The sequence below is a fragment of the Oryctolagus cuniculus genome, chromosome 15 (assembly GCF_051225735.1).
Source record: "Oryctolagus cuniculus isolate XC-2025 breed Fujian yellow rabbit chromosome 15, ASM5122573v1, whole genome shotgun sequence".
NCBI classification, from domain to species: domain Eukaryota; kingdom Metazoa; phylum Chordata; class Mammalia; order Lagomorpha; family Leporidae; genus Oryctolagus; species Oryctolagus cuniculus.
Window position 1 is genome coordinate 34,737,713 of NC_142881.1, and position 24,541 is coordinate 34,762,253.

At 39.5% G+C, this 24,541-nt stretch overlaps 1 protein-coding gene across 1 annotated transcript in view; it reads right to left on the bottom strand.

Moving 5' to 3' along the window:
* Positions 1 to 1,071: 1,071 nt before the first annotated feature.
* Positions 1,072 to 24,541, bottom strand: part of CYP2C (cytochrome P450-like) — a 28,717-nt gene continuing 5,247 nt past the window's right edge. Inside the window, 6 exon segments of the mRNA NM_001171265.1 lie at positions 1,072 to 1,449; positions 4,268 to 4,409; positions 7,223 to 7,410; positions 15,153 to 15,294; positions 16,958 to 17,131; positions 19,308 to 19,468. Coding sequence (NP_001164736.1) covers positions 1,268 to 1,449; positions 4,268 to 4,409; positions 7,223 to 7,410; positions 15,153 to 15,294; positions 16,958 to 17,131; positions 19,308 to 19,468 — 989 coding nt within the window. The 3' untranslated portion in view covers positions 1,072 to 1,267.

Here is a 24,541-nt window from a genome sequence, read left to right on the forward strand (position 1 = left end):
TAAATTGACTTCTCTCTCTGTCTCATTCCATTTTTCTCTAATTACATTCATAATAGAAAGATCAACACATATATAACGTTAGGGTTTCAGAATCTATGAGAAATAGAAGTTCCCATATGCTATGGTGCATTGGTCCCACATTTAGGAAGCCATTCTGAAGAAATAGCACAGGAATCACAAAAACTACATGCATGTAGCAGAATTTGTTTTACAAGTTAAAACAATCTAAATATCCTTGGCAGTAATTTTGAAAAGTACATGATAACTGTGCAACAGAGCATTATGAGAAACACTCATTTTTTACTGTTTGTAAAAATATGCATGATATGTTAACCTCAAAATTGTAGCTATATTCTTATACAATTTTTGATGTATACATATAGATATTCCCCTCTTCTTTGCCTTAATATGCCTATATGTCTGTGTATGTCCATGTAGAGGTGTGTGTATGCCTATATGTCTGTGTATGTCCATGTAGAGGTGTGTGTGTGTGTGTATGTGTGTGTTTAACAACTGGGGGGGGTGCTGAAAAAGGACATCCATGTTTAAGTTTATCTCCTGTTATTTTCTCTGTCTTCTCCCTCTATGTATGCATATATACACACATAAATATGCAAATAGACATATATACATACATAGACATATATATCACCTACATATATACACTTATTTACATTTTTACGTTTTATTTGAGAACCAGAGAGAGTGAGACAAGGATCGAAAGAGAAATCCCTTGTTCTGTTCTTCATATATCTGCAATGGCTCAGCCTGAGCTAGGACCAGTGCCAGGAGCTGGGAATGCAGACAGGTCAACTATGAGGGTAGCACAGGACTGAAACCACTGGGCTTTTACCTGCTCCCTCACAGGGCACAAATCACCCAGAACCTGGAATCTGGAACATAGCAAGGATCACACCCAGGTACACTGATATGGGATGTGGGTGAATAAGAGTCATCTTAACTGCTGTGTAAAAACTTCCTCATTCTTAATAAATAAAGTGTGACATTTATAATGTGTTTCCATTAGGTACATACCACCGATTAAATGCACTATGAATTTTGAGTTGTTTTACGGAAATAATTTTATTGGTGATGAAACAATGAGCTTTATTCCATTAGAGAAATTAAAATGTAGCTTGTAGGACAGAAAACTTGAGAAGACACAGAGCTCATAGATTGGATTCTCATTAGTAAGGACTGGGAAGGTAACAGGTGACACAGATGCCTGAAACCATCTGTGTTGCTCAGAGGGATTCCAGTGCTTTCTTCAGACTGGAACAAAACACAGCTCATAGGAGGGAGGGACAGAGACAAACCCATTTTCCACTGGGGTGGGATCAATATCCTTTGGGTCAACCAGAGGCTTCAGGGTAAAATGCTGCAAGATGGTGGTCAGGAGTAAGAACAGCTCCATGCGGGCCAGGCCCTCTCCAACACAAGCTCTTTTTCCTAAAAATGATACAAAAATTAATATTCACAGAGGAGGCATGAATAACTATGAAGTGAATAACAGTTTTAATTATTTCCTGTTTATCCTATGGCTCCAGCTCTTTACACCCGAACCTGGTTTTCTTCATTTCCTCAGCACACATAAATGTGTTTGTCCTTGGAAAATCTATTTATTTTCTGTGCATCCACAAAGGCACTGCTGTGCTGAAGGTTGCCAGTGACACCTTTCTAATCACTCACCACATACACAGTCACTCACTCACCTGTCCCAGCTGGCATGATAAACACACTGTGCTTTTCCATCTAACTCTGACCCAGTACTCAACAACAAATTTGTGTCTCCTCAGTTGAGTTCCAAAGAATAATCTTAATCTTGGCACTACCTGCTTAAAAATTTTCTAAGCGTTCACCATTGCCCAGTATTTAAAAATGTTGCAAATTGACCACAAACATTTTTCTTTTAATATTCTGTTTTGTTTTTATTTACACTAAGTTTTCTAATTTAGAATATATTGCTCAACTTTTATATATAATTTTGTCCTTCAAAAATATAAAGTCATTATGCTTACTTGATTATTTATTAATAGATAGTATAAGATGGCACAGAAAATCACCCACGAAGCAAAGGCAGCCTCATCTCCTTCCTCTTCTGCTCAGTTCCATAATCCAGCAGTTACTAACTTTACACCACTCCTGAAACAGACTGACAACTTCAGATTTATCTCACACAACAGTCTCTTGCCTGTTGGTAATCCTGAATACTTCTGGATTCAGATGGATCTCATTGATTCTATGCTGATCCCTTGAATGTGCTCAGTGTATACAATTCAATGCCTTGTTTTCCACAGCATTCATTAATGGTGCTAACACAGGGCAATGCATGTGGAATTTAGATTATTTATCTGATCCACAGACTGGAATATAAGATGTTAAGATAAAACTCTTCTAAGGATACCCTCAGTGTTAGGACAAAAGCAGGCCTGGCTCCAAAATATAAGAAGGAAGATAAGCAGTAGAGTGGCAGGGGCTTTGAGATCATCCTAGAGATTATACCTAATCTTGGAACCACAACACCAAGGATAGCTCAATGCCTACTTGTGCAGGTACTCAGATAGGAGCAAATCTCCTATTTCTGTGCCCATTTCAGTTATTTCAGTCAGAAGAGTCCTTCACTCTCTGTGCTGCCTCCTACTTCTCTTTTGGGGTGCACTGAAAATTCTTTTTCCCTCTATTCAGAGCCATCCTTGGTCTGTGTGCTGTTCTTTCCTGCCTGACCTGGAGGCTGCATTAGCCCAGAAGTTCCCTCCTTTTTTTTTTTTTTTTTTTACAGGCAGGGTGGACAGTGAGAGAGAGAGACAGAGAGAGAAAGGTCTTCCTTTTGCCGTTGGTTCACCCTCCAGTGGCTGCCGCGGCCGACCGGTGCACCGCGCTGATCCGATGGCAGGAGCCAGGTGCTTATCCTGGTCTCCCATGGGGTGCAGAGCCCAAGCACCTGGGCCATCCTCCACTGCACTCCTGGGCCACAGCAGAGAGCTGGCCTGGAAGAGGGGCAACCAGGACAGAATCCGGTGCCCCGACCGGGACTAGAACCCGGTGTGTCGGCGCCGCAAGGTGGAGGATTAGCCTAGTGAGCCGCGGCACCGGCAAGAAGTTCCCTCCTTATGTTTACCTCCTCAATCCTGGCCTACCACAGTTGTGGCAGTGGCTGTATGCTTCTAGCCACAGAAGCATCTCTTGGTAAGGCCTTCACTCTCTCCTGCCTGAACATCTGTTTAGGCTCCTATAGCACCCTCTTTCCCTTGTCCTTTCCTCCTTAGAATGGGGACATCTTCCTAATGGACCATATTCTGAATAACACCACATTTGGTCACTTCTCTTGTCCTGTCCTCACCTCTATAAACAGTATTAAAATTAAACCCTTAGGCCTGCGCCATGGCTCAATAGGATAATCCTCCGCCTTGCGGCGCCGGCACACCGGGTTCTAGTCCTGGTCGGGGCACCAGATTCTGTCCCGGTTGCCTCTCTTCCAGGCCAGCTCTCTGCCATGGCCCAGGAGTGCCGTGGAGGATGGCCCAAGTCCTTGGGCCCTGCACCCGCGTGGGAGAGCAGGAGAAGCACCTGGCTCCTGCCTTTGGATCAGCGTGGTGCGCCAGCCGTGGCGGCCATTGGAGGGTGAACCAACGGCACAAGGAAGACTTTTCTCTCTCTCTCTCTCTCTCTCTCTCTCTCTCTCACTGTCCACTCTGCCTGTCAAAAAAAAAAAAATTAAACCTTTAAATGAAACTGTTAGTATGGCAGCTGCTTCTGCTAGAACCATTATTGAGGGAAGATACTCAAATGTTAACTTCCTGACAATTTCACTTGCTCTGCAACAACTCTGGTCCTGCCCTCAAAATGAGTAGAACTGATAACTCTTGGGCTTCCACAACAGACTCCAGCAAAGCATTTGTCACACTGGAGTCTCATTGACTGTTAATTTCTCTTCGTTTCTCCTACAAGAAATAGTGTTTCCCATTCACATTTGTGTTCTTGGGTCTGTGAATAGGGTTGTTACCTGTGAGGTTTTCAGTGTAGTTTATTAAGTGAACTGGAGTCTCAAGGCTGATGATAAGAGCTTTGTTGGAACTGAATTGTAAAAGGAGGTTTTGTGAACCCCAGTGGTGGGTCAGGAGGCATAAGCAGTTGATTTCAGCCTCCAGTGCAAGGCAAAACAGCCTGAACTATGGGAGCAATTCCTTTAAGTCCAGAGAAACTCCCTGTAAAGCCCATCTTCATCTCTCTTGACCCCTGATGTGCAGATAAAAGGAAGCTTGCTTGCCTGCTGAGAAAGGCATGAAGTAATCACTTTTCTTGAAGTTTCCACTTTCATCCAAGAAGTGTCCAGGGTCAAACTTCTCTGGGTTGGGAAACTCTTTGTCATCATACAGTACAGAAGTCAGAGATGGTATTATGTCTGTGCCCTGATAGAAAGAGAAACACATGTATAGGGTTATAAAGAAAGAACTTTGCATAAAATTGGAAATGTCTATCACCTAAACATTTTGTTTTAAAGATGATGATAATGAGCCACAAAATGAAGAATAAATCAATGAGGGGCTGGCAGGGTAAGCTGCTGCCTTCAACCCATATCAGGTACCTTGCTTCTAATCCAGCTTCCTGCTAATGTGCACCCTAGAAGGCAGTACATGCTGGCTCAAGTACTTGGCCCCTTGCCACTTGCGTGGGAGCTTGGATGGAGTTCCTGGCTCTTGGCTTCAACCTGGCACAGACCTGGCTGTTGGGCTGTTTGGGAAGTCAGCCAGCAGATCAAACATCTCTCTATCTTTCCATCTCTCTGTCTCTCCTTGTCACCCTGCCTTTCAAAAAAAAAAAAAAACAAATTTGAAAAATAAGAAGAATTAAGAGGCCAGCTGATAGGTCTTAAATCCTTAAATGCTATAAAAGTGCAGAGAAAAAGTTTTCATCCATAGTTATCTGAATGCTTTCTGAAATACTGTATGGCCTCTCCAAATATATGATGTAGTTCTCATTGCAGAAAATTGGTCAAATGCATAAACTTCCATTGCTGTGTAGACAAGTAAAAGATAACATTTCCGTCCTTCCTGAACTTTAGCAGTTATTCCTATGAGTTGTTTCCTGGTGTGCACGAATTTAGAGCATTTCCTGAGCATAAGGTACAGCAAAATACTGTGGTCGACCCTAGTATAGACTTCCATATTAATTTGAGGTGAAACACCTCTCCTGTCTTATGGGACCTACTACTTCTAGATATGACAGTGTAACTTCTTTGGAGTTGCTCTCACAATTAAATAAATATAAATCTGGGAAAAATATATGAGGTAAACACAGGCAATCCAGGATTGTGATGTGTCTCTAAAGGGAAATTAAGCCCTACAACCAATCTCCGTTCTGCCTGAGAACACTTTGTTCCCACAGTATAAGGTAATGAAGGCCAAATCATATGGTGTTCTTTCCAAGGTAAGAAGATGTAGAGCAAGATTTATCAGCTATAACTTGTGAGGAAGCTTCCATGAGAAGTGAAATCTACCATCAGGGAAGATCTCAAAAGTGTACCAGACTTAAATCCATGCTGTGGGTTGGGTGTCACATTAAAGGAGGAAACTCCCAGAAGGCTTTTCAAGTCTGACTGCTGGAGGATTGAGAAATGCAGATGCGTACCAGAGAAGCAGAAGGAAAACTAATAGATTAACACGTCACTGTTGTGGGAAGTGAGTGTATACCAATGAAAGGTATCTCTGTGGGTACTAATCACTTCCATGAAGCCAAGTAAAACAAGGACTGGAAACATTCATTGATTTAATCATGGGTTTAGGGGCTAGCAGGGGGAGTCACCTAAGACTCTGATGAAAACGGTGTCACCATGTTGGAATATATTTCTCAATTTTTTGATGAATAAAAGACTGATTAGGAAATGTTATATATGTATAACTGTCTTATTCTGGGCATTACAGATCATTGGTTAGATAAGCTTGAGAAGGAGGGGTCCTAGTTTAAGGATAAGAGGTTTTTAAAGTATAAGAGAACTGAGTATGTTCAAATGCTGATAGAAAAGAGTCAGGAAGCACTAGGCTAATCCTCCGCCTAGCGGCGCCGGCACACCGGGTTCTAGTCCCGGTCGGGGCGCCGGATTCTGTCCCGGTTGCTCCTCTTCCAGGCCAGCTCTCTGCTGTGGCCCGGGAGTGCAGTGGAGGATGGCCCAGGTGCTTGGGCCCTGCACCCCATGGGAGACCAGGAAAAGCACCTGGCTCCTGGCTCCTGCCATCGGATCAGCGCGGTGTGCCGGCTGCAGCGCGCCGGCCGCGGCAGCCATTGGAGGGTGAACCAACGGCAAAGGAAGACCTTTCTCTCTGTCTCTCTCTCTCACTGTCCACTCTGCCTGTCAAAAAAAAAAAAAAAAAAAAAAAAAGAAAAGAGTCAGGAAGGAGAGAGAGGATGAAGATTAAAAGAAAGAAAATTTTTTTTGAGTAGGATCCTTGAAAAAATGAGAGGTGAGAGAGCCATGCTAAAAGGAAAAAGTTCACTTTAGTTCAGAGTAAAGTACATCACTCACAAGACACATGAAAGAAAATTTAAAGGTATGGATGAATCTACGTATGCAAATCTAGTGGACAGGTGTTCAGGGAGTTCCCTTCCATAGGCTCTGATTTTCCCTATGCAGTGGAAATCCAGATTTACTGAAAAAGCATATTAGAAAGTTAGGAGTTTGATGAGAGTTCAGGATTGAATGGATCATCATGGAGCTTGGTGATGCAAGTTGTATTAGTTTGTACAACAGGACTGTTGGATAAAACAGAATATATTTGAGGTTGGTAATAATAATGCCAATCTGTTGGGCTGCATGGCCTTTATCTACAGTGATGAGTAGCACAAATACAGGTAGGTAGGGGGTCAGGAGACTACTGAATTGGACGTTTTACAAACACATGAAACTAATAGTAGGGAAGGAGGTGGGACTGTAGAATACTGATTAATTGTTATGAGTTGTAAATCATACACTGGAAGACAGGGAAGTGGAAAATAGACAGACTAATGGACAAGCAATGTGGAGCTATTTATGTACTGAACATTCTGTGGGAGTCTAAGCACCACTGTATTTAGGTAATTGTATCAACTAACTAGAAGGCAAGGCGAATGTGGTCAGAAGGGGAAATATCTGAGTTATGGCAGAAGGTTCAGCAATCTATAATTCTACTACCATGATAACTGATGGCCTAAGATTCCTAGAGAGGCACACAGACAAAAGTTGTATCACCTTTGGAATAAGATACCCGTTGAACTCAATGTCCTGAGTCACTGCATGGGGCAAACTAGTGGGGACCAGGTCAACATATCTCTGGATCTCATGCATCACAGCATCTGTGTAGGGCATGCGGGTCCTGTCCTGCATGCAGGGGCTCCGGTGTCTGCCAATCACATGCTCAATCTCTTCCTGGACTTTAGCTGTCAAGACAGGAATCAAATTTAAAGTTAGTTTTGCTTAATGCTTTAATTACTGTCACATTGTGGTATGAGATGTATAGAATGGAAAATTACATGTTTCTATTTTCATCAACAGAATAAGTTACTCAAAGTTTTAATTTCCTGGGCAGAGAGGAAGTTCATTAGATTTGAGTCTCATAAGAGTCTTAAAGTATGCACATATAAAATACAGTTGAGTCATGAAATTTGCTTCTCAACTCTAATTATCTTTTTTTCTGTGCTTTTGCTTTTTGGACTTAAAAATCTTAGCTCTTGAATCACTAAAGACCATGTACTATCATCACTTGTGTGTGTGTCAGTTTTTATTTCAAATATATTAATTCCAAGAGGGTAGTTACTACCCTCTATAACAAATGTTTTGTTAAAAAGAATAGAGTGAGATATTTAGCTGAGTCAGCACAGAGGAACAAGCAGTAAGTTAACATTTCTTTAGAATGTGATATATGATGCAAATGATGTTATTTAATAATTTCTCAACACAGTTCTATTGTGAATATTATTTTTTGTTTCCAATGACACTCAGGTGAAATGTGGTCTTTCTCATGCTCTTTCACTTACAGAAGGGGCCAGAGGGATGGAGAGACAATCATGAATCTAAGGCCACAAATCTACACCTTATCATCAGAATCTAAAGCCTCTGTTAGAGACTACAGCTCATGTTCCAAAGTAGCAATGCCATATTCAGTAGTTGAATGTGTTTTTAAAGGATTATGTGAAAATGTGATGATATTGTAGGTATTAAGATGAAAACATTTTCAGACAAGTTTATTTTTACCTTCTCAGAATGAGAAGCAAGAGAATGATCATCAAGTAGTAAGTAACCACTGATGAAATCAGAATGCTTGTAGACTGACTCAGTAAGGGATGAACGTGGGAAGCAAAACAAACAAACAAAAAAAGAAAATACATATGGGCATGGGCATGGTAAAGGAAACAATCTAAAAAGCTGGAAGCATTTCCACTAAGATCTGGAACCAGATAAGGATGTCCAGTCTCATCATTACAATTCAATAAAGTTCTGGCAGATTTAGCCAGAGTTATTAGACAAGAAAAAGAAATGGGAAAAGAGGAAGTCAAATGATCCCTGTTTGCAGATGAAATGATTCTATGCAGCAGGGAACCAAAAGACTCCACTAAAATATTAGAGAACTCATAAAACTGTTTGGTAAAGTTGAAGAATATAAAATCAACACACAAAAATCAATAGCCTTTGTATACACAAAAATCTCAATGGCTGAGAAAAAGTTTGTAAAATCAGCCCCATTCACAAATGTTACAAAAAATTTAAATGCCTTGGGATTTAACCAAGGACATCAAAGATATTTACAATGAAAATTACAAAGTGTGAAGGAAAGAAATAGAAGAAAAAACAGAAAATGGAAAAATCTCCCATGTTCATAGATTGGAAGAATTAATATCATCAGAACACGCATGTTATCCCATGCAATTTACAGATTCAGTGTAATCCCAATCAAAATACCAAAGACATTCTCCTCAGAATGACCCTAAAATTCATATGAAATCACAGGAGACCCTGAATAGCTAAGACAATAGTAAACAATAAAAATAAAGCTGGAGATATCACGATACTAGATTTCAAGAGATATTACTTTGCAATTATAATCAAAATAGTCTGGTAATGGCACAAGAATAAGTATATCAACCAATGGAACAGATTAGAAATTCCAGAAAAAAAATCCATGCATTTGCAACCAACTAATCTTTGACAAACAAGCTAAGATCACTTCCTGGAGGAAGGACAGTTTTGATTTTTTTTTTTTTTTTGACAGGCAGAGTTCAACAGTGAGACAGAGAGAAAGGTCTTCCATCCATTGGTTCACCCCCAAAATGGGGCCACTACGGCCAGCGCTGCACCGATCCGAAGCCAGGAGCCAGGTGCTTCCTCCTGGTCTCCCATGCGGGTGCAGGGCCCAAGCACTTGGGCCATCCTCCACTGCCTTCCCGGGCCACAGCAGAGAGCTGGACTGAAAGAGGAGCAACCAGGACAGAACCCGCGCCCCAACCTGAACTAGAACCTGGGTGCCAGCTCTGCAGGTGGAGGATTAGCCTAGTGAGCCGTGGCGCTGGCCAAGATCATTTCCTGGAGGAAGGACAGTCTTTACAACAAATAATGTTGGGAAAATTGGATCTCTGCATGCAGAAGTGTGAAACAAGACTCCTATCTTATACTCTGTGAAAAATAAGCTCACAATACAAATCTAAGACCTGCAACCAACAAATTACTAGAGGAGAACATAGGGGAAACAATGCAGAGCATAAGCATAGGCAAAGACTCCTTGGAAAAGACCCCAAAGCACAGGCAATGAAAGTAAACATAGATAAACAAGATTATATCAAGCTGAGGGGCTTCTGCACCACAAAGGAAGCTCAAATAAAGTAAGGAGGTAACCAACAGACTGTGAGAAAATATGTGCAAATGCTACATCTGTTAAAGGATTAATATCTTGGATATAAAAAGAACTCGAGAAATCAGCAGCAAATAAGCAATTCAGTTAAGAAATGAGCTAAGGATATGAACAGGCATTTTTCAAAGGATAAAATACAACGGCCAACAAACATGAAAAGATACTCAGGATTACTAGCCATTTGGGTTATGCAACTAAAAACCACAATGAGGGGGCCAGCACTGTGGCTCAGTGGGTTAAGTAACCACCTGATACACCAGCATTCTTTATGGGTGCCAGTTCAAGTCCCAGTTGCTCCACTTCCAATCCAGTTCTCTGCTAGTGCACCTGTGAAAGCAGCAGAAGGTAGCCCAAGCATTTGGGCCCTTGCACCTATGTGGGAGACCTGGAGGAAGTTCTGGGCTCCTAGCTTCTGCCTGGCCCAACCCCAGGCCCAGCCCCAGCCCCAGTAGTTTCTGTCACTTAGGGAGTGAACCAGAGGTTGGAAATTTTTCTTTCTTTCTTTCTTTCTTTCTTTCTTTCTTTCTTTCTTTCTTTCTTTCTTTCTTTCTTTCTTTCTTTCTTTCTTTCTTTCTTTCTCTTTCTTTCTTTCTTTCTTTCTTTCTTTCTTTCTTTCTTTCTTTCTTTCTTTCTTTCTTTCTTTCTTTCTTTCTTTCTTTCTTTCTCTCTCTCTCTCTCTCTCTCTCCCTCCCTCCCTCCCTCCCTCCCTCCCTTCCTTCCTTCCTTCCTTCCTTCCTTCCTTCCTTCCTTCCTTCCTTCCTTCCTTCCTCTCTCTCTATCTCTCTCTCTCTTTCTTTATTTCTCTCTTTCCTTCTCTCTTTCTTTCTCTCTTTCTCTCTCTCGTTTCACTCTTGCCATTCAAATAAATAAATAAATTTTTAAAACAACAAAACCACAATGCGGTTTCAAGTCACCCCAATCAGAATGGCTAACATTCAAAAGTGAAAAAATAAATGCTGGTGAGGATGGGGTTGGGGGAGACATACACTAATACACTGTTGGTGGTAATGTAAAGTACTACAATCACTATGGGACACAGTATAGAGATTCCTCAGAAATCTGAAAATAGATCTACAATGTGACCCAGCCATTCCACTCCTGGGAATAAACCCAAAGGAAATGAAATCAACATAATAAAGAATTATCTGTACCACTATATTTATATCAGCTCAATTCACAATAATTAAGATATGGAAAAAATCCAGATGTTCATCAACTGATGATTGGATAACAACATTGTGGTATATATACACAATGAAATACTACTCAGCCATAAAATATAATGAAATCCTGTCTCTTGCAACAAAATGAATGCAGCTGGAGAATATTTTGCTTGATGAAATAAGCCAGTCCTAAAAAGATAAATATCATGTATTCTCTGATTTGTGGTAACAAATATATAGAGTACATAAAATGTAATGTATATGAGTGAAACTGATATTTTGAGCTTCGATTATTGTTTACAGCCCTTGTCTACACTCTTGAGCAACAGTAGGTTTTCTACTTTCTACTTGTTGAATTATTGATTTAGTGGAAGGTTAAGCTTGAGATTATAAAGAAAATTCGAAGTATGCCATTGTAAAAATTAAAAGAAAAATAAGAAAAGAAACAGAAAGGAGGGAGGTATAGTGGTAGGGTGGGAAGTATAATTATGCTCTTAAAACTGTGTATATAAAATACATGAAATTGTCTCATCTGTATAAATTAACAACAAAAAAAAGAAAATGGTACTCTAATGCACTGTTGATGGGAATGCAAACTGGTGCAACCATTATGGAAAACATTATGGTGACTCTTCAGAAAACTAAAAATAGGTCTACCATATGACCTAGTTATCCTACTCCTGGGAATGTATCAAAAAGGAAATGAAATCAACATATGAAAGAGTTACTGTACTCCCATGTTTATAGCAGTTTAATTCACCATAGCAAAGATATGAAATCAACCTAGATGTCCATCAACTAATGATTAGCTATAGGAAATGTGGCATATATACAGGATGAAATATTACTTAGCTATAAAAAAGAATGAAATCCTGATATTTGCAACAAAATGAATGCAACTGGATATCATTATGTTAAGTGAAATAAACCAGACCCAGAAACACAACTATCACATATTTTCTCTTATTTGTGGAAGTTAATAGATCTAGAGAATACGAAAATTGATGGATGTCATATCATTAGATATTTAGTTATAAATATTGTTTCACTGAATCATAACATGTTAATGACATAAATAACAATATATTCTTTTACCAAATCATGATCATTGTCACGAATTCTTAATTTTGTGATATGAATAGCTTTGTCTTCAAGAAATAATAGTGCATATGTATATAATGTCTGCATTTGAGGTGAACTGATAAAATGTTAAAAAAATAAAGTAATAGGAGCTGGTTCTGTGGTGCAGTGGGTTACCGCCCTGGCCTGAAGTGCTGGCGTCCCATATGTGCGCCGGTTCGAGACGCAGCTATTCCACTTCCCATCCAGTTCTCTGCTATGGGTTGGGAAAGTAGTAGAAGATGGTGCAAGTCCTTGGGCCTCTGAACTCACGTGGGAGACCTGGAAGAAGCTCCTGGCTCCTGGCTTTGCATTGGCACAGCTCTGGCCATTGCGACAATTTGAGGAGTGAACCATCAGATGGTAGAGCTCTCTCTCTCTCTCCCTCTCTCCCTCTCTCCCTCTCCTTTCTCTGTGTAACTCTGACTTTCGAATAAATAAATAAATCTTAAAAGAGTAAAATAATAATTTCAAAAATATTTTAAAATTTAAAAATTCAAAAAATCTAAATGCAAAAGTGAAAACCAAAGTGTCTGAAAAACATGACACAAGAAATGTTTTTGCAACATGCACATGATTTTAAGTTTTTAGGGAAATGTATATTATTTTCAGTCATAATCAATATAGGCCTTTAAAGAGTTAGTGATGTGGCTCAGTGGGTTAAAGCCCTGGCCTAAAATGCCTACATCCCATGTGGGCACTGGTTCATGTCCTGGCTGCTCCACTTCTGATCCAGCTCTCTGCTATGGCCAGGGAAAGCAGTGTAAAATGGCCCAAGTCCTTGGGCCCCTGCACCCACATGGGAGACCTGGAAGAAGCTCCTGGTTCCTGGCTTCGGATCAGCACAGCTCCAGCAATTGTGGCCATCTGGGGAGTGAACCAGTGCATGAAAGACCTCTCTCTCTCTCTGCCTCTCCTTCTCACTCGGTGTAACACTGACCATTCAAATTAAATACATAAAGTGATCAATTTCAGTTCACAATTGATCACACTGATAGGTGTAAGAGTCAAAGGGATCACACAAACAAGTCTAGTGTCTGCTAATACTAGCTGATAGAATCAAAAAGGGAGAGAACAATCCATCATGGGAAGCGGGATACACAGTAGACTCATAGAATGGCAGATGTCCTAAATAGCACTCTGGGCTCAGAATCAGCCCTTAAGGCATTCGGATATGGCTGAAGAGCCCATGAGAGTATTTTAGGCATGGAAAGCCAAGACACCCTGGGGGAGGGGAAGGAAGACCTAAATGGAAGATCTCTGTGAGTGAGATCCCAGTGGAAAGAACAGGGCCATCAAAGAAGGAGGTACCTTTCTCTGAAGGGAGGAGAGAACTTCCACTTTGACTATGACCCTGTTGGAATAAGATCGAAGTCGGCGAACTCAAAAGGCTTCCATAGCCTTGGCAACTCATGACTAGAGCCTAGGGAGATTACTGATGCCATAAACAAGAGTGTCAAATTGTTAAGTCAACAGCAGGAGTCACTGTGTACTTACTTCTCATGTGGGATCTGTCCTTAGTGTGTTGTCCAATGTGAAGTAATGCTATAACTAGTACTGAAACAGTATTTTACACTTTGTGTTTCTGTGTGGGTGCAAACTGATGAAATCTTTACTTAATATATACTGAATTGATCTTCTGTATATAAAGATCATTGAAAATGAATCTTGATGTGAATGGAATGGGAGAGGGAGTGGGAGATGGGAGGGGTGTGAGTGGGAGGGAAATTATGGGGGGGGAAGCCATTGTAATCCATTAACTTTACTTTAAAAATTTATATTTACTAAATAAAAAATAATAAACAAAAAAAAGAAAAAAAAACTTTAAAAAAAGAGTTAATGATGTTATTTTGTTGGAGGCAGACTGTGTCTTGTGACAAAAACACTATCTCACAGGATCTTAACAAATAAATTTTGAGGCTGTGTTTCTAATTGCATTTAAAAGCATTTCCTTTTCATTATAGCAAGAAAGATGAACTTCAAAGTTGAAAAAGTGGGTGCTTACACATTGGAGATATGCTTCATGAAATCAATCACACCAAAATTGTCTTAATCCACCAAAATACAAAACACAATATTGTTGTTAAAGAAATGTTGGCTTACATGAAGACTCAATAAAAATAAAAAAGAGGGGATGGCACTGTGGCACAATGAGTTAGAACCCTGACCTGCAAGTGCCGGCATCCCATATGGGCACTGATTCGAGTCCTGGCTGCTCTACTTTCAATCCAGTTCCCTGCTAATGTGCCTGGAAAAGCAGCAGAGGATAGCCCAAGTCCTTGGGCTCTGAAGGAGACCTGGAAGAAGCTCCTGGCTCCTGGCTTCAGATAGGCTCAGCTCTGGCTATTGTACCCATTTGGGAAGTGAACCAGCAGGTGGAAGACCTGTCTCTCTCTGTATCTACTTCTCCCTGTAACTCTGTCTTTCAAACAAACAAACCAAAAAAGAGGTGGAAAAATATGGAAAGATTGCATCTGCAAAGAAAATTTTTTGAGGACAATTTTGTTTATGCAAAAAGATTCATGAAAATACATTTTTTTAATCTGAGTACAACTCAGTCTTTTATTGGAGATTAAATCTTTTAGATGGAGATCAGTGTTTCTGGTTTTCTGTTGAGTAATTACATGCATCTGACTAGAAATATCTTCTGCCAAAAATATACTGAGACTTAGAATGCTATCAACTTGTATCTTTTTAGGGAAAGAGGGATTGTTGTTCTCTCCAGATTCTAAGACAACATTGTTACTGCGTTTGTTCTAACCCAAATCAAGGATACAGCACCATATCAAGGAGAAAAATGGCTGCTGCTTTCTAGTCTCTGTTGTGGTTTAAGAATTTCATCCCATCATTAAGACACTCTAATTTTACTTTAATTAATCTAATCCTAGGAACCCTTTCTTGTACTTTGTCTAATGGTTGAAGGGTATTATGGTTATTGGTGCTGTCTTCCAATTGCTATCTAAAATTTCATCCTGCCCATCACCAATGATCATACCTGTAATCTCAGGATGCTTCAACAGGAGCAAGAGTGCAAATTTCAATGTGTTGCTTGTTGTATCTGTTCCCGCACTAAACACATCCCATATAGTAGTGATCAAGTTGTCCATGGTAAATTCAGACTGCTTCTTGTGTTTTTCCTAGCAAAGATGCATTAGCATTGCATGATAAATAAAAACCCTCAGTGGTGACATAAAATAATCTAGTATAACATACACAATTGGCAAATTAAGCCAGACACAGGACAGTGCTCTACTTGAATTGCTAGGATTCATTTGAACTGCTAAAATATAAGTAATATATAGAGTACTAAAAAGTAAGTATATGAGTGAAATGGACATATTGAGATTTGATTATTGTTTGTAGCCCTTGTCTATACTGCTGAGGAACTGTGGTTTTTATACTTATTATTTGGTGAATTCTTTACTTAGTGCAGGATTCAGCTTAGCATATTGATTCAATATAGCAGGATTCAATATAGCATTCAATATAGCAGGATTCAATATAGCATATTGAAATATGTCATCACAAAAATTAAAAAAAAGGAAAGAAGGAGGAGGGTGGTTGAGTGAGGGATGGAGGGTGAAGGGTGGAAGAATCATTATGTTCTTAAACTGTATAGATGAAATATATGAAGTCTGTTCCTTTTATATAAACAAATAAATGAAATTTAAAAACATATATTCAAAATTACCAAATTCCAAGTCTTTCTGTCTACTCAGTGAGGAAATTAATTTATCCATTTCTTTCTAAAATATTTTTATTAAGTTTTTCATTACTACTGTCAATCCTACCTGTTATTGTCGCTTTTATCATGAATATCTAAATCTCTTTCAAGCCTCCAGACCCACTCACCTCCAAATTACATCACTATCCCCAACTTCGACCTTCCTTACACCTATCAGGGTTCTTACATTAGAACCAGACAATCTATGAAAACTCCACATACTTGGTCACTGTACTTTTCATTTCCTAGGTACATTTTATCCTCCAATGGTCCTAAATACTTACTGTAAGCTCCATTTTTTAGGTAACTACATTTTATTCCTGAGTGGGAAACCCCTCTCCTTGCTGTGCTTTCTCCTAGGTCAGCAAATTGACAACCTACAGCCCCACATTCATTTACTAAAAAAGCCACATAGCACCTGGCTAACCCACCTGCATCTGGCTGTGTCCGTAACATGTGTGCTGGCTTGGAAAGCATCAAAAATAGTAACATTCTGCTTTAGTCTGAGCACAAAAACAAACAATAACCCCCCCAAAAAAAATCTTGCTCATTCCTACCCCCTTTTCAGTGCTCCTAAGCCCTGCCACACTCTCATGTAGGGCTTATGGTGTCTAAGGTGTCTGATTCCTTTCCTCCCTTCAACTGTAAATAAAATATCTCTGCTAATTTCTCAGATCTATCAAGCCTTTCTCAACCTGAGCCCTAGTCATACAAAGTAGCCTTTACTCACCCCATCTGTGAAAATTTCCTATAGTGTTTCCAAGGGCAAATCTTTCTCCTTTGTTAAATATTCTATCCATGAAACTTATTTTATGTACAATGACACATTATCGTCATTCTGCAAGGTGTATATATGTCTCTCTATGTGTATGTGTCTGTTTCAATTTCTCATGCAAATAAAGAACTAAATTTAACAAGGCCAGTATAATGTCTTCTAATTTTTTTTTTCATTCAGGATTTTACAATATCTCAAAACTCACACAAGCAATGGACACAACCTCAGGAAGAAGCATTTGTTTCATCTATGAGTCATATCACCCACATAAATGAGGTAGCAAATCAGAGTCCCTTTCTACCTTTTCCATTTTAATCAGGAAATGGTCAACAAAGTCCCGAGGATTATTCGAATCCAGAGATTCTTGATGTTCTTGTACCTTCTCCAAAATAAACTTGATCTGGCCATCAATATTTTTAAACAACTGGCGATGACTTCCTGGTAGATAATGTAAAATGGGAAAAATATTGTAGAGCTGAAAGAGGAAAGAATTCTTTGTTAGCTCATTTTTCTTGTTATGTATCCCACATTCTCCTGTGCCCTGAGTCGATAAAGAGTAATAAGACTTGTTCCTGTACTAGAACATGGTAATTTAAAGGAAAGAGTAAAGAAAAAAATGACCAGTCTTACATTAATTTCCCAGCTGTTTTTGAAGGGATTCAGGAATTGCCCCTGTTGTCATCTATCTCTGATTCACAAAAGTCAGTCAACAATTCAAAGAGGGCTGGTGCTGTGGCATAGTGGGTAAAGCCGCCACCTGCACTGCCGGCATCCCAAAGGAGTGCCGGTTCAAATCCCAGCTGCTCCTCTTCTGATCCAGCTCTCTGCTATGGCCCTGGAAATCAGTAGCAGATGGCCCAAGTCTTTGGGCCCCTGCACCCATGTGGGAGACCCAGAAGAAACTCCTGGCCCCTGGCTTCAGATAGGTGCAGCTCAGGCTATTACTGCCATCTGGGGAGTGAATCAGCATATGGAAGACCTCTCTCTTTCTCTCTCTCTCTCATTCTCTGTTTCTCTCTCTTACTCTTTTTGCTTCTGCCTCTCTGTAACTCTGCCTTTCAAGAAGATAAATAAATCTTAAAAAAAAAATTCAAAGACAACAACCTAGTGAGATCAATGCTAGAAGCCAATGTTAATCCCAACACTCCTATGCATATTTCTCCAAGAAGACATCTAAAATGCTAGTACTCATACTCTTGTTGTAATGAAGAATACAACAGAAAGGTTAAGGGAGTGACCAGATCACTTATCTTGCTCTGTGTAGGTATTTTCCCTCTTCAGGAATGTGTACATTTACCCGACTCATCTGGTCTTTCCTGGTCCTGAAGTTCCCTGACACTGCTTCAGACACTACCTTAATGACTTAAGATAGGCATCTAAACAATTTATTTAGTATAGTAACATGAATCAAAGAATAGTTATAAAGATAAGAACTGTAGATTTCAGATATGGATTACTTATTGTGTAGCCTAAGCTACTTTAAAGAATATTCTGGTTAGTTCTGAATCCTAATTTCCTATTCCAGACAACTCATGTGTAGACCGTTTGTCCTCTGGAATCCTTCCCAGGTAAAACACATCCTGACCTTATGAACTCCATGGGGTGTTAGGTGTTAGATCATACAACAAAGGCTTTTTACATTCTCTGAAAGTATACAATAGCAACAAATTTTACACTACCACCCTGTACATAAAAAATGAGAAATATTTCTCAAAAAAGCTTACTATAAATGAGGCATTTGCTATTTTATTTCACTTTTTATTCTACTTTATGTCTTAATTTATATTTTCACATATAAAATGGATTTGATAACTCAGTAATTGCTTGCAAGTTCTAATTTAAAAAAATTACTTTTGGCATTTTAAAAGGATCAGAGGAATGGGCAAATGATTTGGTAGAAAATAATTTCACATTTAGGGGCCAGTGCTATGATTTAGTAGGTTAAACATTCTCCTGTAGCTCCAGCATCCCATATGGATGTCAGTTCAAGTCCCAGGTGCTCCACTTCTGATCCAGTTCCCTGCTGATGGCCTAGGAAAGCAGTAAGTGCTTGGATCCCTGTTACTGCATGAGAGACCCAGAAGAAGCTCCTGGCTTCTGGCTTTAGATGGTCCAGCTCTGGCCATTGCAGCCATTTGGGGAGTGAACCAGTGAATGGAAGACCTCTCTTTCTCTCTCTGTCTCTCTCTCTCTGTGACTGTCTTTCTCTCCATCTCTCTCTAACTCTACATCTCAAGTAAATATTTATTTTAACTTTTATTTAATAAATATAAATTTCCAAAGTACAACTTTTGGATTATAGTGGCTTTTTTCCCCCCATAACCTCCATCCCACCTGCAACCATCCCATCCCCACTCCCTCTCCCATCCCATTCTTCATCAAGATTCATTTAAAATTATCTTCATATACAGAAGATCAACTTGGTATACACTAAGTAAATATTTCAACAATTTGAACGCATACAGAAGCACAACGTATAAAGTACTGTTTGTGTACTAGTTATACAGTTAATTCACATAGGACAACACATTAAGGACAGAGATCCTACACGGGGAGTAAGCGCACAGTGACTCCTGCTGTTGATTTAACAATTGACACTCTAAATAAATTTTAAAAAAATAATTTCACATTTAGAGGGATCTTGATTTTACCTGTATCCAGGGAGTGCCTAAAAGTTCAAAGTTTTCATGAAAATACTTGATCAAGGTTTTAAATTTTTCATCATCATAGTCAAAACGATTCTGGAAAATGACGGAGCAGATCACGTTGCAGGGAACACAGAACAGAAGAAAAGTAGGATCACAAGGAGATGCTGAGGAAAATGGAGTAGAAATGAGTGCACAGTTCTCATGCATATCTTAAATTGATTATCTTCGATAACTGAGAAAGTTGACTACCTAGACACATTATCATCATTATAAACTCCACATGCCTGCAATAAAATTACATTACTCAACAAACTGTCTTTTCTACTCCAGTTTATTTGTTAATTTTCTCCAAAGTATTCTCTTCTTCACATCATTTTTCAAAATTTCAAATATGCAAGAAGGAAAATATATGAGAAAGAGTCATAAAGATATCTTTAAATGGGTGGAAGGTAGGTCTCAGTGTGAATACTCTCATTATGTACACAGAAAACAATTACCTAACACAAGCCAATAGGAAACTTGAAATTGTATTTTCAAACAGTTGAAAAATAGGTGTACTTTCCTTGAAGAAGAAAAGAATGAAAAATATTGAAATTGTATTTGAATATTTTAAAAAATATGCCATAGTTTTGGAAACAGACTTCTGTATGCAATTAAGAGTATGACTCAATTTTCTAATTTTTGACAAATGGTAGCTCTTAAACCTTACCACATATCTCTTCTCCTTCAGTTAACATCTGAATGGCCTGACTTTAAAAAAGAAAAAATAAAATCTCAAGGGCTCTCTTTAACAAAACAAGGAATTTTAAGTGACAGGGAAAAGCAGGGATACATGACAATATCAAATGAGTGCAACAATTATCCATTAGCTGACATCAAAGAAAGAAAATTTTTGAATTGCTTGAAATGGAATTCAAAAAAATTATTTTAAAAAACTCAGTGACATACAAGGTAATATCAATGTAAAATTCAAAGAAATCCAGAAACACAATTCATAACCTGAATGAGAAGTTCAACAAAGACAGAAATAATCATAGAAAATAAACAGAAATATGACAGCATAATGTAGTGACTGAAAAAATTGCAGGTGAGACTTTAAACATTTGAATAAAATTTTTAAACTGAATGACAAATAATTTGAAATAGCCCAGTCAGAGTGAAAAAAGAATAAAGCTTGAAAAACTGTGAAATTGCCTACAAGAGTTGTGGGATACCATTAAACCAACCTATGTTCACAATATGGAAATTCAACTGAGAAATGAGATGGAGAAAGACAGAGAAAGCTTCATTAATGAAATCCTCAAGGAAGTTGAAAACTTCACAAGTTTTGGAAGAGATATGAACAACCAGATACAAGAAGCTCACAAATTGTCAAATAAATTGAACTCAAAGAGCCTCTTGTAAGTACATTATAATCAAATTTTTAAAAAGTCTAAGACAAAGACCGGCGCCGCGGCTCACTAGGCTAATCCTCCGCCTAGCGGCGCCGGCACACCAGGTTCTAGTCCCGGTCGGGGCGCCGGATTCTGTCCTGGTTGCCCCTCTTCCAGGCCAGCCCTCTGCTGTGGCCAGGGAGTGCAGTGGAGGATGGCCCAGGTGCTTGGGCCCTGCACCCCATGGGAGACCAGGAAAAGCACCTGGCTCCTGGCTCCTGCCATCGGATCAGCGCGGTGCGCCGGCTGCAGTGCGCCGGCCGCGGCGGCCATTGGAGGGTGAACCAACGGCAAAAGGAAGACCTTTCTCTCTGTCTCTCTCTCTCACTGTCCACTCTGCCTGTCAAAAAAAAAAAAAAAAAGTCTAAGACAAAGAGAATTCTAAAATCAGCAAGAAAAATCTATCAAGTCACATGTCAGGGAATTTCCATCAGATTATCAACATATTTCTCAGCAAACATTATGCAGGCCAACTGAGAATGAGATGATACATTCAAAGTGCTGAAAAGAAAAAAAAAATATCAGTCAAAAACACCATAGCCAGCAAAACTGTCCATCAAAATGAAAGAGAAATAGTATCTTTTTTTAAAAAAAGATTTATTAATTTATTTATTTGAAAGGTAGAGTTACAGAGAAGCAGAGGCAGAGAGAGAGAAGTCTTCCATCTGCTGGTTCACTCCCAAGATGGCTGCAATGGCTGGAGCTGCGCCTATCCAAAGCCAGGAGCAGGAGCTTCCTCTGGGTCTCCCACATGGGTGCAGGGGCCCAAGGACTTGGGCCATCTTCTATTGCCTTCCTTCCTTCCCTCCCTCCCTTGCAGCCAATTGGGGAGTGAACCATCAGATTGAAGACCTCTCTCTCTCTCTCTCTCTCTCTCTGCCTCTCCTCTCTTTGTATAACTCTGATTTTCAAATAAATAAATGATTAAATCTTTTGCATAAAGGAATTCATAGAATTAATAAAAATTAAAATGTATATATTAACTAAAAAAACTTCAGATTCAATGCAATCCCATCTTTAGAGAATTAGGAAAAAACCTAAAATTAATATGAAATCATACAAGACACGGATTAGTCAAAGAAATCTTAAGATAAAAAGAGACAAGCTGGAGTCATCAGAATACCTGACTTTAAAGTGTACTATAAATGATCATAACTGAAACACCTTGTACTAGCATAAAAACTGGCACATAGACCAATGGAAAAATTAGAAAGCTTAGAATTAAACCATGTACATACAGCTATCTGATCTTTGAGAAAGGTACCCAGAACATACATTAAAGAATGGATAGTAATTTACATGGTGCTGGCAAAAATGGGTGTATTTATGTAGAAGAATGAAATTAGATTCCTACCTCTCACCACATACAAAAATCAACTAAGATGGTTGGAAGGTCTAAATATAATAGCAGAAAATATAAAATTGGTCATTAATAAAATCCATGTTCTCTTTTTCCTGTGTACTTAATTCATCATATTTTCCAACCCCTCTTACAAATATGTGGGGCACTGTTAAAAAACTATGGCTTATGGATATGATAAAAATTTTGTATGCCATTTGCATGCCTGGTCCAAACACTATTTGCTCTTTTCTGCTTTTATGACCAGACAAAGAAGTTACATAAACAATGCATGACATTAGGAGCCAAATATGGAAGATATCAGAGACTTTCTCCTTATGGTGTCTGAAAAGGCTAGTATGCCAATTGCTTTACCTCTTTTAACACTTATGTGAGCGGACATTGAGCTTCTGTTATATATGCACCACCATATCATTCTTAGCTACTTGTAATACCCAGAAATCAATCCAAACATCTACAGCCAACTCGTATTTGATCAAGGATCCAAAACCAATCCCTGGAGCAAGGAGAGTCTATTCAATAAATGGTGCTGGGAAACTTGGATTTCCACATGCAGAAGCATAAAGCAAGACCCCTACCTTTCACCTTACACAAAAATTCACTCAACATGGATTAAAGACTTAAATGTACGACCCAACACCATCAAATTATTGGAGAAATTCTGCAAGATATAGGTACAGGCAAAGACTTCTTGGTAAAGACACCAGAAGCACAGGCAGTCAAAGCCAAAATTAACATTTGGGATTTCATCAAATTGAGACGTTTCTGTACTGCAAAAGAAACAGTCAGGAAAGTGAAGAGGCTACCGACAGAATGGGAAAAAATATTTGCAAACTATGCAACAGATAAAGGGTTGATAACCAGAATCTACAAAGAAATCAAGAAACTCCACAACATCAAAACAAACAACCCACTTAAGAGATGGGCCAAGGACCTCAACAGACATTTTTCAAAAGAGGGAATCCAAATGGCCAACAGACACATGAAAAAATGTTCAAGATCACTAGCCATCAGGGAAATGCAAATCAAAACCATAATGAGGTTTCACCTCACCCCAGTTAGAATGGCTCACATTCAGAAATCTACCAACAACAGATGCTGGAGAGAATGTGGGCAAAAGTGGACACTAACCCACTGTTGGTGGGAATGCAAACTGGTTAAGCCACTATGGAAGTCAGTTTGGAGATTCCTCAGAAAACCTGAATATAACCCTACCATTCAACCCAGCCATCCCACTCCTTGGAATTTACCCAAAAGAAATTAAATTGCAAACAAAAATGCTGTCTGCACCCTAATGTTTATTGCAGCTCAATTTTACAATAGCTAAGACCTGGAACCAACCCAGATGCCCATCAACAGTAGACTGGATAAAGAAATTATGGGATATGTACTCTATAGAATACTATACAAAAGTCAAAAACAATGAAACCTGGTCATTTGCAACAAGATGGAGGAATCTGGAAAACATTATGCTGAGTAAATTAAGCCAGTCCCAAAGGGACAAATATCATATGTTCTCCCAATCGGTGACAACTAACTGAGCACCAAAGGGGAAACCTGTTGAAGTGAAATGGACACTATGAGAAACAGTGACTTGATCAGCTCTTGTCCTGACTGTTGATGTACAATGTAATACTTTAACCCTTTTAGTATTTTCTCTTTGTTTTTGTTCTAGTAATATTGGTTGAACTCTGATTTTTTTTGGACAGGCAGAGTGGACACTGAGAGAGAGACAGAGAGAAAGGTCTTCCTTTGCCATTGGTTCACCCTCCAATGGCTGCCGCGGCGCGCCCCGCGCTGATCCAATGGCAGGAGCCAGGTACTTATCCTGGTCTCCCATGGGGTGCAGGGCCCAAGCACCTGGGCCATCCTCCACTGCACTCCCTGGCCACAGCAGAGAGCTGGCCTGGAAGAGGGGCAACCGGAACAGAATCCGGTGCCCTGACCGGGACTAGAACCCGGTGTGCCAGCGCCGCAAGGCGGAGGATTATCCTAGTGAGCCGCAGCGCCGGCCTGAACTCTGTGATTACCACACAATTATTCTTAGGTGTTTAAATTTTAACTGAAAAGTGATCCCTGTTAAATATAAGAGTGGGAATAAGAGAGGGAGGAGATATACAATTTGGGACATGCTCAATAGCACTTGCCCCAAATGGTGGAGTTAGAATCATGCCAGGGGATTCCCTTACAACCCCATCAAGGTGGCATGTACCAATGCCATCTCACATTTCCAGGTGATCAATTTCAGTTCACAGTTGATCACACTGATAGGTCTAAGAGTCAAAGGGATCACACAAACAAGTCTAGTGTCTGCTAATACTAGCTGATAGAATCAAAAAGGGAGAGAACAATCCATCATGGGAAGCGGGATACACAGTAGACTCATAGAATGGCAGATGTCCTAAATAGCACTCTGGGCTCAGAATCAGCCCTTAAGGCATTCG